A 16,274-nucleotide genomic window follows, 5' to 3' on the forward strand; every position below is an offset into this window, starting at 1 on the left:
ACGAAAACGATGTTACGAGAGTATACGAAAAAGTCCTCGAGGTGCTCAATTAAGTCTATGTCTATTATCCTTATGATGCTGCTGCTGCTGTGGCGGTTCCAAACAGCAGGTTCAACTTTTCCTGTGATCCCAACTTGGCCACTTCCCCTAACGTATGCTCGTTCAATGCCGCGTCAGTCATGTCCTGCTTGACCTGCTGCATCGCCAAGATCCGCTCCTCGATCGTATTCTCCACAATCAGCTTATACACATGCACCACCCTCGTCTGCCCATATCTGTACGCGCGGTCCACCGCCTGCCGCTCAATCGACGGGTTCCACGACGGATCCATGAATATGCAGTGCGACGCGCACGTCAGGTTCAGCCCGACACTGCCGGCGCGCATCGAGGTCAGCATGATCATAACCCTGTCGTCGTTCTTGAACGACTGCACCGCGGCCGAACGGGCGCTGCTCGTCATGCTGCCGTTGTACTGTACATAGCTGATGCCTTCCATGCGAAGCGGAAGCGAGATTATTTCGAGAAACTGAGTGTATTCCGAGAAGATGAGGACTTTCTCGCCAGGGTAGTTTCTATGAACGCGTCAGTCATTCTTGATTGTAAACAAGCTATCAAGCAAGCAATGAAACTCACTTTCTAATGTTGCGCAATATCTCAACCAGCTTTGCGATTTTCGTTGATCCAATAAATCTCTTTTCCAGCGACCGCATCAGCCTCCTTCGCATTCTAGCTTCCGATACCGTCGGATCTTTGACTCGCGGAACCATTCTAGTCAAAGTCAGATATCATTCTCAATCAAGATTATAATAAACTCAACCTACAAGCTATGAAGACACGCTTGCTTCAATCTGATTATCATCTCGAGCAAGCAGCTGAAATCGCGATTACGTATCATATCCTTCGCCTCCGTCCTCGCCTTTTGCTCGAGCACGTCGTAAACCGTCCGATCAGCTTTCGAGAGCGGGATTTTGACAATCTCAGTCTTTTTCCCGGGCAACACAAATATCGGCTTCGTATCCATCACCGTATCCTTCGTCCGCCGCAGCAGCACCGTGTTTAGAAGCTCCTGCAACTTTCTGATCGCGACCGGGTCCGGATCACCGTCTTTGAGCGCCTGTCCGATATCCTTCATGAATCGCTTCCGATCATTGTACGGTTCCACGCGAAGAAACTTCAGCAGACTCTGTAGCTCGCCCGGGTTATTCTGCATCGGCGTCCCGCTCAGACACCAGCGATACGTCGCGTCGATCTCGCATGCGCCCCGCGTGAGCAACGTATCCCGATTCTTGGCCGTCTGAGCTTCGTCGAGAATCAAGCGATGGAACTTACTCTTCGGTCCGAAAAACACGTACTGCGATCTCCCCTCACCCCCCGCGTCCGCGGCCATCATCGCTTTGTACTCGTGCGCGATCGTGTGGAAGGTAGTCAGCACGACGTCGTACTCTAGCAGCTTGTCGAACGAGGATACTTTTGAGTTGCCGTGGTGGATCAGGACCGAGGGTTGGTATGCGCGGCGGACTTTTGCCTTGAACTCGGCGCGCCATTGGTGGATGACTGCGTTGGGCACGATAATCAGTGTTGGCCGGCGGGCTTTGTTTGTCCATGGTCTGCCTATGATTAGAGATCTGAACGAGTTAGAGTCTTTCTAAACATAAGATCTGTAGAGAAGTTCATACATTGACTGAATCGTCTTTCCCAGACCCATATCATCAGCCAGAATCCCTCCCCGTAACTTGCTCCTCTCCATCTTGCACATCCAAGAGTATCCCAGCACCTGGTGCGGCAGCAGCTCGACACTCAGCCCAGGCGGCGCCGGCAGCTTGTCTTTCTCGCCGAGACTCTGGTCTGGTCGCACGATCAGCTGCTCGAGCTTCTCGCGCGCGGCGGAGGATACGGTCGGGAGCAGCGTGTCGTCGGGTGTTGGAGTGCTGCTGACGCTTCTCTGCTGTTTAGACGGCGAGGGCTTGCTGTCGATGTCGTCGTCGTTGGCTTCCGGCTCGAAGTCTGAGTCCATGTCAAAGTCATCTATATCTCCTTCCACCTCCTCTGTCTCTGAGACACCAGAGTCAAGCACAGTCTCGGCTTCGTCTTTAAGAGCGGTATTGTCTGCAGACAGAGATTCATCTTTAAGAGCAGTATTATCTGCGGACACAGAGGTTTGCGAGCTGGGGAGAGAGGTAGGAGGGGATGACCGAGGCCGCAGAGACCGACGCGGTTCCTGGTCGAAAGCGATGGAGAAGACGCGTCTGTAGAGGCGGGGAGTTAGTACTTACACAGGCAAATAGAAAAAAGCAAGTACGCACTTTAAAGGATTTTCAGAGTCGCTTTCAGAGTCGCTTCTGGATTGTGGTGAGGAGGTGTTAGCAGATCAAGAGGTCGATATGAGATGGAAGGGGGTGTACGAACAGCAGTATGTCGGCGTGTGCAGGTTCCTCGAGCTCTGGATCCTGAGCAGAAGCAGACACCGGATGTGCAGCAGCAACAGCAGACGTCATCACTGATTCTATCCTCTGAGCGGTATTCCCGGATCCCCTACACAGCAAACAGTATCCAACACCAAACCGTAGCTGTTTATAACCAACCCTGACGCGACGCGTCTGAGTGCTGACATCATCGAGGCATTTGTACGCCGGCGGTCGGCTTACTCGGGAGAGCCGCGATCGTGATAAGCCGACTTATAACTGCTCCGGACCAGAGCAACAGCCCAACCCGCATCCTCCCCACCGCCGTCTCTTCTCCGCAATGTCGCAACAACCGCAGCAGCCGCGGTCGTCTCCCGTCGCATTGCTCTCGGACAAGCTCGCGACAATCAACCTCAAGAAAAACCGTCTGCTGGGCGACGACACTCATGCCTATGAGCAATTCTCCCTGCCTGCATCCGCCGTATGCCGACTCTCTTTTTTCCTTGATTCGAGGTCTCTTGCTGCTTCTCAAGATGTTTACTGACTGTTTCTATTAATCTAGAACGAATCCCCGTCCACCTCCAGCCCGTCATCCCCCACGGCCGATCAGGCCTCCGAGCGCGACTCCTACATAGAGGACGCAGACGCAGACGCGGACGATACCGACGCCGACGACGGCGCCCATGCCGTCTCTACTCCTTCACCTTCTGCCTCGCCGCGCGCAGCCCGTTTCTTCATCGACGCCTCCGCCCCCGTCTCCCGCGAGTCCTCCGCGGGCGACTCCTCGCTCGGCACGCCGCCATCGACGATTCCCACCTCATCATCAACCGTGCCTGGCGAGGATCCCTATGCGCGAAAGAACCGCCCACCGCAACCGCGCGCGGGCGAGGACATCGCGCCTCGGTTTGTGTTTAAAAAGAAACTGCACCGCCGGCACCGCTCTGCGTCCGCCGACCGCGAATCCCGTTCGGCCGCTGCCACTTCGTCACCGTCCCTTCTCTCGCCGACCGCGGCCGCCGGCGCGCACTCATCATCCGGATCCGCTGCGACGTCTCCGACTTCTCCCTCTACACCTTCTTCCAAAGGCCTGCCGTCGTCATCATCATCATCAGCAGCGGCAGCGAATGACCGGTCTTCTTCGACAATATACGCGCGCCCGGCCGCGGCGGCGGCGTCTTCGGCAGTCTCGTTAGTCTCGGCATTCGGCAAGAACCACCACAACGACAACTCCGGCTCCGGATCAGAATCCGGCGACAAGACCTCCGGCAGCGGTCGGAAACTAAAGTCGGCGCATGGATCGATGATGGAGCTCAAGCGGTTTTTCAAACCCAAGGGCCATAAGCACAAGGATAAGAGCTCTGTGCCGTCCTCTGGCTCGTCGGCGTCGGTCAATAGTTTCATGTCGTCTGCGCCTTCCGTCCACGCGGCGTCGTCGGCGTCGACTAGTATCGGAGGCTTCAGCCGTTCCGGATCGTCTTCGAGTTTGAAGAATGTGCCGTTTGGCGAAGACGGGCCGAGTCTGAACAAGAAATACGGCCGGTTTGGAAAGATGCTCGGATCCGGAGCCGGTGGATCGGTGCGGTTGATGAAGCGTGCGTCGGACGGGACGACGTTTGCGGTGAAGGAATTCCGCGCGCGGCATTCGTACGAGAGCGAGCGCGAGTACTCAAAGAAAGTCACGGCCGAGTTTTGTATCGGGTCGACGCTGCACCATCCAAACATCATCGAGACGCTGGATATCATGCATGAGAACGGCAAGTTCTACGAGGTGATGGAGTACTGTCCTTACGATCTGTTTGCGATCGTCATGTCTGGCAAGATGTCGCGGCCGGAGATTTTCTGCGTGTTTAAGCAGATCCTGTCTGGAGTTGCGTATCTGCACGAGATGGGTCTCGCCCATCGCGATCTGAAGCTTGATAACTGTGTGGTGTCTGAGCAGGGAATCGTGAAGATCATCGACTTTGGCTCTGCGTCGGTCTTCCGCTACCCGTTCGAGTCGGAAATCGTACAGGCGCACGGAATCGTCGGCTCGGATCCGTACCTCGCGCCCGAAGTCTGCTCTGAGCTCAAGTACGACCCGCAACCGGCCGACGTGTGGTCTGTGGCGATTATCTTTTGCTGCATGCTGCTCCGCCGGTTCCCATGGAAAGCGCCGCGCAAGTCCGACAACTCGTTCCGGCTCTTCAGCTCAGAACCGCTGGACCCCGAGCACCCTGAGCAGGCGGTGAAGCCTCCTGGCACGAACCCGGACGGCACCGCGCCGCAGCCGGTGATCCGCGGTCCCTGGCGTCTGCTGCGATTACTCCCGCACGAGACGCGACAGATTGTGGGCCGCATGCTCGAGTTGGACCCGAGCAAGCGCGCGACGCTGAGCGAGATCTTTGACGATCCGTTTGTGAAGACGATCGAGATGTGTACGATCGACGAGGAAGGCAAGTTTGTCAAGAGCCCGAGCCACGATCACACGCTCGTGCCGGCGGAAAGCGCGCACTTGGTGAGCTATAAGAAGAAAGATGGTGAGAAGTAAATAGGACCGGTGTTGTTGTTTTTATATGTTGATTTGCTCGGTTCGTTCCTCTTTTCTCTCTCGTTTTATGTATTTTTTGTAGCATGTTCCAGATCATGTACCCCGGGAAGGAAGCAGCTGAAGAAGAAAAAAAAGAGATTGGTGTCGACTTGCATGTCGGAGTGCTTGTTTCTATGACTCAATGTGTTCCTATCTAATTTTGGGTTTTTCAGAGTTTTTGTATGTTTTCTTCATTCCTATTCTTTCGCCGTCTGTATCTTTGTTTATGTTTTCTCATGATCTTTTGATTTGATACACTCTTTTGTTGTTGTGGATGTTGATGTCGTTGTTGTATTTACACAGCAGATTTGGCAAGACCTTGTTCGTGCATGGCGGGTTTACAAATGATATGTTGGAATAGTGACCATTTAGATTTATCTCTATACATATATATTTCTATCTTAACTCAGTAGCAAAACAAAACAAATTTGTAACCCGGGCATGAAACGCTGAAAAGTACATTTTATATAAACAATAGTAGCGTGATTAATCGGGCTTTCTGATTACTCTTTCGCCCAGAGACAGCTGTAATTCCTATGGAGCATACATAAAGAAAAGTGAGTCCGGAGTCCACGAAAAGCAGCAAGTGAGCTCGGAATATTTAAATCCCTGAGCAGCCACGAGCCGCCTATGCTCATGTCCCGAACCCGTTGCTGTCTCAGCGAGCTGTTATTCCAAAAGAGAAAGAGAAGAGAAATTTTCTGCGACCAATTTCTTATATCGGACGCACGTTACCCTGCTCAAATCCGCTTATCTAATGAGCTACTAAGACGACTCAAGGCTTATGTTCAAGACGCATGTGATTGGCCGACCCGCAGCCGGGTAAACTGCGGAGAGCCCGGCGCGGTGTCGGAAGCTCGTCTTCGTCTTTGTCTTTGCGCTTCCCTCTCGTCGTTTCCCGCACTTCCGCAACCACAACGCACAGCCAAACACACATACAACATGTCTGCCAGACTCACTTTCCGTCCTGCTCTGCGGTCGTCGATGGCGGGTATGTGGCTCTGTTTTTGATTTTGTGGGGAGGTGGAGGAGGGGGGGAAGATGTGTCTCGTGTGGAGGTTGTCTGGCTTCTCCGGATTTCGTGAATCACCTTCACGAGAGGTTCTCTCCACTTCACCTCGACCTTCTGCACTATTTCTTGTATCTGGATCACAGCTGACTTCATCATGTAGCCCTCTCGGCCTCGTCAATGGCTCCTGCCTCCCGCATGCTCCCCGTCGTCGCTCGCCGGTACGTAAACCCCACTTACCACCTCTCCCTCACCATCACCCCCGACTAACATCCTCATCCTCTCCAGCGCCGCCTCGATCCAGTCCATGACCCCCGCTGAGGCCCAGGAGCTCCTCGTCAAGCAGCGCTCCAACCGACCGACCTCGCCCCATCTCGCCATCTACAAGGTCCAAATCACAATGGCCCTCTCCTCCATGCACCGTATCACCGGCGTCGCTCTCTCCGCCTCTCTCTACGGTCTCGGCCTCAGCTACGTCTTCGCGCCCATGCTCGGCTACTCTGTCTCCTCGACCGCCATCGCCGCTGCTTTTGGCGGCCTCCCTGTCGCCGCAAAGTTCGCCGCAAAGTTGCTCGCCGCTACGCCCTTCTCCTTCCACGCCTTCAACGGCATCCGCCATCTGATCTGGGACACCGCCTCCCAGCTCACCAACAAGGCCGTCGTGCAGACCGGTGTCGCCGTCCTCGGTGCTTCTGCTGTCACTGTCGTCGGACTCTTGCTGCTGTAAGCGCATCGGCTGGAAGTACGAAGTTATATAAGTTTTTAAATAAAATTACATATGGTGTTTTGTGGTCTTTTTCAGCTTTGTTTCGATTAGCTTGATTTATTATTTACTCTTTTCGTCTAAATAATACTGCATTCGGTTGTGTTGCAAGTCGGGTCGTCATCCTTTATCTTTTTTTTGTTTACAATTCAAATTGTCAGTCAATTTTTCCTTTCTCCACCATTCCTTCTTTTTTTTGGGCAATGGGTATGGTGAGATGTATGTAACCAATGATAAATTTTCAGATAATTTAAGGTCGGAGAACAACCTAACGTCTAGGTTGTTCGTCGTTTGAATCGTAGGATCGATCGATTGCTCCCTATTCGTGAAGTTAGCAGCGCAGAAAAACCTATAGAGAAATAGAAGAGACTGAAGACTCACCAACAGCAACTTGACAATCCAAGTATCAGGCGACAAATCAACGCCAATCCTCGCCATCTCATCCTGCTCGACCTCAAAGTTACTAGTACAATCCACCATACTCCCGACCTCAGGGTCCGAATCCAGCGAGGCCAAGAAGTTGCGTGCGCCCAGATCATTCCCGACCTGCGCGAACTGAAACGCGACCGCGCCCGGTCCGAAGCGCGATTGCGCGACCGACCGCTTCGCGTTCTGGATCACGCCAAAGACGGTCTTTGAGGATTCGCCCGCGGGTTGGCCGTCGGTGATTGTAATCACGAGCACGGGCTTGCGCAGACTGCCCGAGCGCGCGCCGTTGACGACGATGGGCGCGATGATTTTCTTGTCGAGGCCGGTGCCGAGGGGGGTCATTCCCTGGAACTTGATTTGCGAGACAAGTTGCGTGGCTTGCTGCTCGTTGCGGATTCCGTTTCCTTGCAGGCTGTTGTTCATGAACCGCACCTCGATCCCGTCCGAGTCCAAGAGCGAGACCGCGAACGACACGCGGCTCAGGATAAGCTTGAGATCCGCAATCCGCTCGCCCTTCTCCTCAAACGCCATCGAGCCCGAGTCGTCGACGTAGAGGATAACGTCATACAGCGCCAGCCGGGCGAGATCGACCGCGATCTCCATCGGCAGACTCCACTGCTGCGAGATCGTCGTGATCGCAGGCCCGACGCGCTGCGCAATCTGCTCGACCGAGCCTGGCGGGTAAAAGGCCTGCAGCTGGTTCTCCTGCACCGCGCGCTGCAGAATCTGCACGTAGTTCGCTCCCATGCCGCCACCCATGCCGCCAGCCGGACCGCCGAATCCACCCTGCTGCTGCTGCTGGCCGTAGGCATTGCCGCCAGGCTGCTGGCCGTACGCGCCGGCGCCGGGTTGGGCGCCGTACTGTTGCGCGCCATAGGCAGCAGCGCCGCCGACTGCTGCTCCCATCGCGGCACCGGCTGCGGCCTGGCCGTATTGATTGGGTTGGTTGTACTGGCCCTGCTGCTGGCCATATGGCGGCTGCTGGCCCTGCTGGCCCTGCTGTCCATATGGCTGCTGCTGTTGCGCCGGGTGACCGTACTGGCCTTGGCCTTGCTGGCCGTATTGACCTTGGCCTTGTTGACCGTATTGTCCCTGTTGTCCATACTGTCCCTGCTGACCCTGACCGTACTGTTGCTGCTGACCATACTGCTGTTGCTGCCCATACTGTTGCTGCCCATACTGCTGCTGCGACGCACCACCATACCCTGTAGGCTTCGTATTCATATTCGCCATCGCCCCGCCCATCCCGCCCATCCCGCCCATCCCGCCCGTCGATCCCATCATACCCTGGAGCGCACCCGACGCTGCCTGCGCGGCTGCCAACTTTGACGCAAGACCCATTGTTCTCTTTTTTTATATCTCTGTCAGTAGATCAAGAAAGTACTCTCGCTTTGCTGGCTAATTGAGTAGTTAATCAGCAGATCGGTGCAGCTCTTGGCTTGTATTTGCAGAGGTATTCGCAGGCCCCGCCCTTGGCTTTATAGTTGGCGCGAACCGGGCTGAGCATGCGGCTGACTTCTAGGCGTACAGGGAAACCTTAAATATGCATTAATTATTTGTGTCGGTTCACTAACTACGTACAAGCTAATAGCAGAGCAATAAGCAACAGTTTATCCATATAATACAGCCAAGCTTTCTCTTCTCACGCGCTGCTCAGGAACGGATGCTTCAACGCCTCCGCCGGCGTCATCCGCTTCTCGGGCGTCAGATTCAAGCACTTGTCCAGAAAATCTACAAACAGCGCAACCAGTCTCTGCGACTCTGCCGTGCTGCCGCTCGTGTTCTTCACTTCGAGCACGCGCGCGCGGATGTCATGCACCGGCTTGCTGCCCGCAAACGGCATCACCTTCACCGTCGGCTTGCCCGTCAGCCTGTCGATCTCCCGCGAGAGGAAATTGAGGTGCTCGTCGAAATGCGTGGATGTGAACAAGCCCTTGCGGAGCATCTTGTGCGAGAGCTTGCCCCGCGTTTCCATAATCACTTTCAGCATGTTGTTGTTGTTGTTTCCCGCAAACAAGATCTTGCCCGTGTAAAGCTCAAACAGAGTACACCCGGCCGACCACGTATCGATCGCAAAGTCGTATTGCAGCCCGACAATCAGCTCTGGCGCGCGGTAGAATCTCGAGGCAAGGTACGGCGTGATCTCGTTCTCGGACGCGTCCGACGCCGAGCCCAAGTCTGCAATCTTCACTGTCTTCCGGTCGGCACTTACGAGAATGTTGTCGGGCTTGATGTCCGCGTGCAGGATGTTGTTGCTTCGTAGATGCTCGAGACCGAGGAATATCTGCTTGGCGTATGATTGAATCTGTCCAATGTTCACGCTCGATTCTCGACCTACTTTTTTGACAAGCTCACGCATGTCAGAGCTATAAAATCAATAGTCAGTACAATGCATCAGTCTCTCATAAACTAGAGAGTTACTCACCTCATGCCCTCAAAGACTAAGCATAAATGTCCCCGGTACTGAAATTTGCGAATGAGTCTAATTATGTGCATTTTATCATCTGGGTCTGATTGATTCACTTTGGTGAGAATACCTGACTCCTTTTGACCTGCCTTGAACCTGTATCACAGCATGTCAGCATATATATATATATAATATTCAGTCAAATATCAACTCACATGATGTCGTTATTTCTGATAATCTTGATCGCAACCGATCGATTCTCAACCTTATCAAACGCTTTGACGACAGAAGAAAACATCCCCTTCCCCAGATTCGATTGAATATGATACCGACCTTCAAAGATCTCGCCAATGATGATTCGGTAGTAGCCTTCGTCGTCGTCCCAGTTTGACTGTAACGTGGCCTCGCCTTCTTTTCCCGCGTGCACAAGTACGGGGATCGAACGTTTGGTTGATTTCCCAATGTTCTGATTATCGCCTGCCTCGGCAAACATGTCGTCGTCGTCATCTTCGTCGTCTTCGGCGATATCAGCAGGGTCTGAGATGAGCGGTTCCTGCGCTGGAGCCTGCTGCGGTTCCGTTGGAGCCTCAGGTGGCTCTGGGCTGCGAGTTTGTTTTCTCTCTGCTTCCTTCTCCTCTGCTTTTTCGTTTTCATTCTGGGTGATTTCAGAGTCGGATTGCATATTCGCTGGCACGACCTCTGGTGAAGCAGCTTGAGAACCAGGTTTCGGAGAGTCAGCGACGACTTCTGGCGTGGCCTCGCGTTCCTTGGGCGACAGAGTCTCACTCATCCTTTCCACCTCATCTCTGCTCTCTCCACCCACAGTCCGCTTTGCTATAACTGCAAACCCCTTCTGTATCTTCTTCACTGGAGAGCCATTTTCTGCGCGTGCTGGGACAAGTGGTTCTGAAGGCGGCAACTCGTTGCTGATGTTGATCTTTTGCAGAGGCTTGAATACAATCTTTGAAGCAGGAGCTAGCCGTGGCTTTTTGTTTGTAGTATCGGTGACTACCAGATTGCTTCTGTCGTTATCATCTCCATCTATATCTTCATCATCATCACCTACCAGTGACCGTTTGGTGACACTTGGAGAGGTTTTGGCATCTGATTTGACATCCGACGACTTCACGGCCGCATCAGATTGAGTTGAAGATCTCTCTTCAGCTTCATGCGGTCGGCGAGCAGACTGAGCTCTAGATGGTGGCGTGCGTTCCCGTCTGCTGTGAGCAATGCTGTGGGCACTGCTGTGAGCACTGCTGTGAGCACCACTGCGCGCATCGCGATGACCATAAGACTCGCGAGAATGATCGCGCTGCTGCGGTCTATCCGAGCGCGAAGAAGAGGAATGCCGGTGCCTGCTGCCGTGACGATCTAGATCATCGTGATGGCGTCGGCGGGAATACGAATCATAGTCTTCTCTATCTCGCGCTCTTTCGCGGCGCTCATATCTGTCTGCGTCGTAGACCCCGCTGCGAGAGCGGTCGCGCTCGCGCTCGCGCTCGGGCTCGTGAGGTCGATCTGAGCGTCTGTCTCTGTAATCTCTGTCACGCTCGCGATGGGTGCTATGACGCGCAGGCGAGCGGCTGCGGTGGTGGTCATGTCTGCTTGAATCATCACGATGTCGGTCTTTTGACCTGGAAGGCGAGGGCGAGCGTCGCGGCTGCGCGGAGGAGGATGAAGACGCTGGCATTGTGGAGTGGCGGTCTACTGAGGCCATGTGGAAGCACGCACACGACACTCGGGGACGAGTAGATGGTGAACTGGGTGGGCAAATAAAAAAAAGTAAAGTTAACACCAGGGAATATATAAGAAATACGTCATCAAAAAAAGGTGACGGTCAAAGTAAAGCAGAAAAGGCGTGAGAGAACGAAAGCAAGGCGGAGTCTGTAGACTATTGATATATGTCTTGTTTTTGCCTTGCTTCTGTTCAGTCTCTTCTTTCTGTAGCTTCTTCCCTTTGTTTTGTATTTCCTTCTCGAGTCTGATGAAGCTGGTGCTCTGAAACCAAGCTGGACAGATCTGGCACCGGCGGGGGACGTGAAGATGGTCTCTTGTTCTAGTACTGGTTACTACCGCCGTTCCAAGCCGAGTGGAGTGTAAAAGCCGGTTTACTTATCAAGGAGTAAGAAACAACCAAGACCCGCTTCGCAGCGGTGTTCAGACGAGGATCGAGCAGGCGGAGAGGTGCTAGATAGGACTGGTGGTTGCTGTATGAAGCGAGCTGGGTGCTTAGACTGGATGTCGGTAACTTGTTCGCCTCCGGCTCCCATCCGCGCTCAGATTATGGTGCAGATATGCCATAAACACTCTACTTTTCACTCCCAACCAGCTATAATTCCATCTATTTTTCAAATCAAAAACTATCCATCTTCTACATCATCTACACATCTACACAATGTCCGGACGACAAGGAGGAAAAGCAAAGCGTAAGCACTACTACTTAATGATAAGCTCTTTTAAATCAGCAGGCTAACACCATTCTTTCTCAACAGCTTTAAAGGCACCCAAGAAGGAGAAGAAGGAGCTCGACGACGAGGACAAGGCCTTCCAGGAGCGAAAGAAGGCCGAGGCTGCTGCTCGCAAGGAGTTGGCTGCGAAGGCCGCCAAGGGCGGTCCCCTCGCTACCGGCGGAATCAAGAAGTGTGTATCCTAGTCTTGTGTCTTCTGCATCCAACACATGCTATCTTGTTTACGATTGTGATACTAACAGTGATGAATAGGTCCGGCAAGAAATAAATAGTTACGACGATCTGTGGGTATCTCATTACAGATCATCTCTTATGCCTTTGTATTTGATTAGAATAGACAAGGGGAATGTAATTGTGGAATACTCAATATGTGACGAAACGGAATACAAATACGAACGAAAAGTGGATATTTAAAACACCTGGAAATGCTCCGAACTCCATGCCAATAATACAATAAAAAGAGAGGAAGGGAAGAAAGTAACTCTAAGCAGATGCAGTGGTGACCTGGGATGCCGCAGGGGTAGCTGTAGTCTTCTTCCTGCGCTCTCGGATGACGACTACCCCCCCATCTTCCAGTCTCCATCCACATCCCAACTCGCTGACGAGCCGCTCCCACGGCCATCCCGTGAGTTCCTCGATCTGATTCATCTGCATAAAGAAATACGCTGCTCCGATCCGCTTGAGCGTCTCGAGAACCATCGTGCGCTCTCCAAACTCCATCAACTTGCGACGGGCGGGATCGATCTCGGCCTCGTACCGTCGGCGCCAGAGGATGTAGTCGCGATCGCACCAGGCGCGCAGGATCTGTCTGAGCCCGAGGTCGCTGGAGAGATTGTATTTCTGCATTGCTTCGAACGCCTCGGGCACGTCGTTGGAGAAATGCGCGAGGTGGAGGAGGTAGAGTCCGCCGATCTCGTGGCGCTCGGAGAGAGTGAGCGGGACGGTCTGCGAGATGATGTCGAGCAGGTACTTGATGGCGGGGAGGTATGATTCATAGTGTCCAATAGGAACAGTGACTCTGACGGTGAACAGAAAGACCGACTTTGCGAACGGTGTTGGGGGGCCAGAGGCCAGAACCGCCTCTCTCAGCTTGCGAAGGCCGAGAACGACCTGATCTAGAGCCATGCGCCGCGCGGCCTCGTCTTTTACGTCTTCCTCGTCGTAGTCGGGAGTAGTAGCAGCAGCAGTATTAGCGAGATCAGAAGAGGATCTGTCGATAGTGAGGTTCTGCAGAGTGCGTCGCAGGGAGGCTACGCCTGGGGCACTGGCGCAGGCCGCGAGGTGCTTGCGCTGCAGTTTAGTGAAATAGCGCGCCTGGAGAGCCGGGTTGCGCAGGAGCCGGTCGTCGTTCCCGCGCGAGATGAGGCCAAAGTCGTCGACGAGGTCGTCTGCGGAGGGCAGAGCCTGCGGGCGAGAGCGGGCCATGGCGGGGGTTGCTGTGGACGCGGGATTGTCGATAAAGTCGAGCGACGGTGAGTAGTAAATAAACCCGGTTATCGGGCACCAGAAGAGGCCGCTGACATGTGCGCTGTTGAGGCGAGCCCGAAGACAGTTTGATCTGCGGCTCTAACAAATTGAGCAGCAGGCAATCCCAACTTCCGGCTTCCGTATGCCGAGGTGCTGGCGGGAGGAAAGCAGAGGGATATGCGGGCGATATGACTTAGTAGAGGCAATTAGCTGTAAATCACGTAGTCGCGCATCATAAACCAGCCGGAACTACCGCCGGCTCTGCGGCAGACACACCTCGGCCGGTGCTGGGCTGGTCGGCAGTCAATCTGGTCATTTGCGCCTGGGGCGACGCGGCTGTTTTTCTGGTTTAAACATCACCACCGCCGCCCTTCCTCTTCCTCAGCTCTTTATCTTCCTCTTCCCACTGTCAATCCACCTGAGCTGCTCTCGGTACTCCTTCCTTTCCTTCTCACTCCCCAGCGGCTTCTCTCTTTCTTCCCTCTCCTCTTGCCCTCGCTAGACGCTCTACAAGTCTTATCCGTTAACTCCATCTTCGGCTAAGGCGACTCGTCACCCCTCTCTGAATTCACTTACGTACATGCACCCCTCCGCGGAGTCCGCCTTTCTCTTCGAGTCCGCCACCACCATCGCGGCATCCCCCTCGCTCTCTGAATCTTCTACCACTACCTCCGAAATGTCCTCCGCCCAAACCAGCTCGTCGACCAGTGGCGCCACCTCGACCGTCCGCCGCTCGAGCTTCTCGTCGACCTCCTCCTTCACCCTCGTCTCGTCACCCTCCGCCACCACCGAACCCAAGGGCGGCCACTCCCATTTCTCGTGCCAGGACCTGTCTCCAAGCGACTCGGCCTCGTCCGAGTCCGACCAGCTGCTCAAGAAGGTCTCCTCCGGTGCCGCCGAGTTCCGCCGCGCGGTCGCAAACTCGTCCTCCCAGGGCGCGTACAAGCTGCGTGTGCTGTTCTGGGACGATCTGCCTGCCTGGCGACAGGATAACCAATTCATCCGCTCGGGTTATAGACACGAGTCGTTTTCTTGGAAGGGCTGTTTCGAGTCGCTGACCTATCTGCACAACGAATCGGTCAATATCTACTCGCACCTCGTCGGCTCGCTCTTCTTCCTCATCTTCCTCGGCGTCACGCTCGACGCTCTGCTGCCGCGCTACCCGTCTACCTCGACCAAGGATTTCGCGGTCTTTATCATCTTCTTTGTCGGCGCGGTGCTTTGTCTCGGCATGTCATCGACCTACCACTGCATGAACTGCCACTCTGAATCGGTCGCCAAGTTTGGCAATCGTCTGGACTACATCGGCATCATCTTCCTCATCGTCGGCTCGTTCGTGCCCGCAATCTACTACGGCCTGCACTCGCTCGCGCGCACCATGCCGATTTTCTTCGCCATCGTCGCCGTGCTGGGTACCGTCTGCACGATCCTCACGCTCCGGCCCGAGTTCGCCGATCCGTCCTGGCGCACGTTCCGCGCGAGCATGTTTGTCGTCTTTGGCGTCAGCGGCGTGATTCCGATGGCGTACTGCGCCTACGAGCTTGGCTATGCGGAGCTCAAGAGTCGCGTGCAGCTGCCGTATATGCTTGCCGAGGGTGCGCTTTACATCTCCGGCGCGGCTATCTACGCGGCGCGGATACCTGAGCGCTTCAGACCCGGCAGTAAGTCTTTCTACTCTTTATAAAATAGAATTGACATCTAACAAGTGTTTATAGAATTCGACCTGATCGGCTCCTCGCACCAGATTTTCCACTTCTTCGTCGTCGCGGCTGCTGTCTCGCATCTCATCGGAATCATCAAAGCCTACAGATTCTGCCACGGCGAGCGCTACGGATTCTAAGGCGATTCCCTTTTTCTCATCTGATTTTAATTGCTTCTGTCATGATGGTCTTGGAATTATAAAGTTAGAAAGAGTGGCTCTATGATTGTTTGAGTGCTTTCTGATCTTGCTTCCGTGTTTTCGAAACTGTTATAATCGACAGTTTATGTTTTCAAACAATCGAGTCTTTTGTTATAAGCGGCGTTTAAATCTTTTTCTTTTCTCTTCTTTTCTTTATAACGAAAGTACACATTTCTTTTTCAATTCCTCTTTCTCTCTGTGAAATCCAGATGTTATCTTTCAACGAATTACGCCCGTGTTCCTTTTTCTCTTTTCTCATATTTCTTCTCTTGAATATGCTTTTGACGTGCTCACCGATGCTTGTCATTCACAAAAAGCAAAGCATCTCTTGTGGAAGTTGGGTGGTGTGTGGGGTGCAGTGGCCGGCGTTACGCAGACGACAAGAGTTGTCTTGTCATCTGATTGTTGGTGTTTTTCTTTGTTTATTTTCTATATATAGTTCTTTTGTTTATCGTGTGTGTGTGGCGGTTTTTATAGTCTGCGTTTTCGAATATAAGCGTGTTTATTTTTATATAGAGATGATATAGTATCTGTTGTGGTATATACACCCAGCTGTATAGATAGATTGCTAAACCCACGCGGAAAGTTAATCAAGAACGAGGAGATAAACAGATAAACTACCACGCGCGCATGCCACGAAATACACAAAAGATGAACAGGGAAAGATTAGCTCTGTGACCGAAAGAGATGAGTGACTGGGAGGGATGTAGATATACCGTCGTCCGTTGAAGTCTATAAAACCTGACGACTGGAATGTTTTCTGTTTGATTCGGTGGTACCGGTTCCGATCAGCGACGGGAAATTGGCACGAGCCTGCCAGAATGTAATCTGCCCAGACGCGTCGTTCGGCGCAGGGAAGAGCG

The 16,274-nt window shown here is 53.5% G+C and overlaps 7 protein-coding genes across 7 annotated transcripts; 4 read left to right on the top strand and 3 right to left on the bottom strand.

Moving 5' to 3' along the window:
- Positions 1-61: 61 nt before the first annotated feature.
- Positions 62-2,618, bottom strand: BZA70DRAFT_156302 (SNF2 family N-terminal domain-containing protein). Its single transcript, XM_064909748.1, has 6 exons — positions 2,407-2,618; positions 2,304-2,339; positions 1,677-2,246; positions 822-1,625; positions 634-768; positions 62-572 (listed from the first exon to the last, which is right to left on the bottom strand). The coding sequence occupies exons 1-6, from the start codon at positions 2,493-2,495 to the stop codon at positions 71-73; spliced, it is 2,136 nt and encodes a 711-aa protein (XP_064768433.1). The 5' UTR covers positions 2,496-2,618; the 3' UTR covers positions 62-70.
- On the top strand, positions 2,554-5,345 carry BZA70DRAFT_278034 (kinase-like domain-containing protein). The gene is made up of 2 exons (XM_064912545.1): positions 2,554-2,883; positions 2,965-5,345. Exons 1-2 carry the CDS (start codon positions 2,743-2,745, stop codon positions 4,927-4,929), a joined length of 2,106 nt encoding a protein of 701 aa, XP_064768434.1. The 5' UTR covers positions 2,554-2,742; the 3' UTR covers positions 4,930-5,345.
- Positions 5,346-6,035: 690 nt separating this feature from the next.
- BZA70DRAFT_156392 (uncharacterized protein) lies at positions 6,036-6,782 on the top strand. Its single transcript, XM_064909749.1, has 2 exons — positions 6,036-6,198; positions 6,266-6,782. Exons 1-2 carry the CDS (start codon positions 6,158-6,160, stop codon positions 6,702-6,704), a joined length of 480 nt encoding a protein of 159 aa, XP_064768435.1. The 5' UTR covers positions 6,036-6,157; the 3' UTR covers positions 6,705-6,782.
- Positions 6,783-7,008: 226 nt separating this feature from the next.
- BZA70DRAFT_304399 (uncharacterized protein) lies at positions 7,009-8,685 on the bottom strand (the record flags this gene model as incomplete). Its single annotated transcript, XM_064914775.1, has 2 exons — positions 7,122-8,685; positions 7,009-7,059 (listed from the first exon to the last, which is right to left on the bottom strand). Exons 1-2 carry the CDS (start codon positions 8,508-8,510, stop codon positions 7,009-7,011), a joined length of 1,440 nt encoding a protein of 479 aa, XP_064768436.1. The 5' UTR covers positions 8,511-8,685.
- Position 8,686: 1 nt separating this feature from the next.
- BZA70DRAFT_156535 (serine/threonine-protein kinase prp4) lies at positions 8,687-11,512 on the bottom strand. The gene is made up of 3 exons (XM_064909751.1): positions 9,792-11,512; positions 9,595-9,732; positions 8,687-9,535 (listed from the first exon to the last, which is right to left on the bottom strand). The coding sequence occupies exons 1-3, from the start codon at positions 11,291-11,293 to the stop codon at positions 8,812-8,814; spliced, it is 2,364 nt and encodes a 787-aa protein (XP_064768437.1). The 5' UTR covers positions 11,294-11,512; the 3' UTR covers positions 8,687-8,811.
- Positions 11,513-11,939: 427 nt separating this feature from the next.
- Positions 11,940-12,319, top strand: BZA70DRAFT_278044 (translation machinery associated TMA7). Its single transcript, XM_064912546.1, has 2 exons — positions 11,940-12,002; positions 12,069-12,319. The coding sequence occupies exons 1-2, from the start codon at positions 11,972-11,974 to the stop codon at positions 12,227-12,229; spliced, it is 192 nt and encodes a 63-aa protein (XP_064768438.1). The 5' UTR covers positions 11,940-11,971; the 3' UTR covers positions 12,230-12,319.
- Positions 12,320-12,923: 604 nt separating this feature from the next.
- On the top strand, positions 12,924-15,351 carry BZA70DRAFT_299227 (adiponectin receptor protein; the record flags this gene model as incomplete). The annotated part of the gene is made up of 3 exons (XM_064914652.1): positions 12,924-13,028; positions 14,446-15,172; positions 15,227-15,351. The coding sequence occupies 3 exons, from the start codon at positions 12,924-12,926 to the stop codon at positions 15,349-15,351; spliced, it is 957 nt and encodes a 318-aa protein (XP_064768439.1).
- Between the last annotated feature and the right edge of the window lie 923 nt (positions 15,352-16,274).

Source organism: Myxozyma melibiosi, assembly GCF_037950935.1.
Source record: "Myxozyma melibiosi strain Phaff 52-87 chromosome Unknown BZA70scaffold_5, whole genome shotgun sequence".
Lineage (NCBI taxonomy): Eukaryota > Fungi > Ascomycota > Lipomycetes > Lipomycetales > Lipomycetaceae > Myxozyma > Myxozyma melibiosi.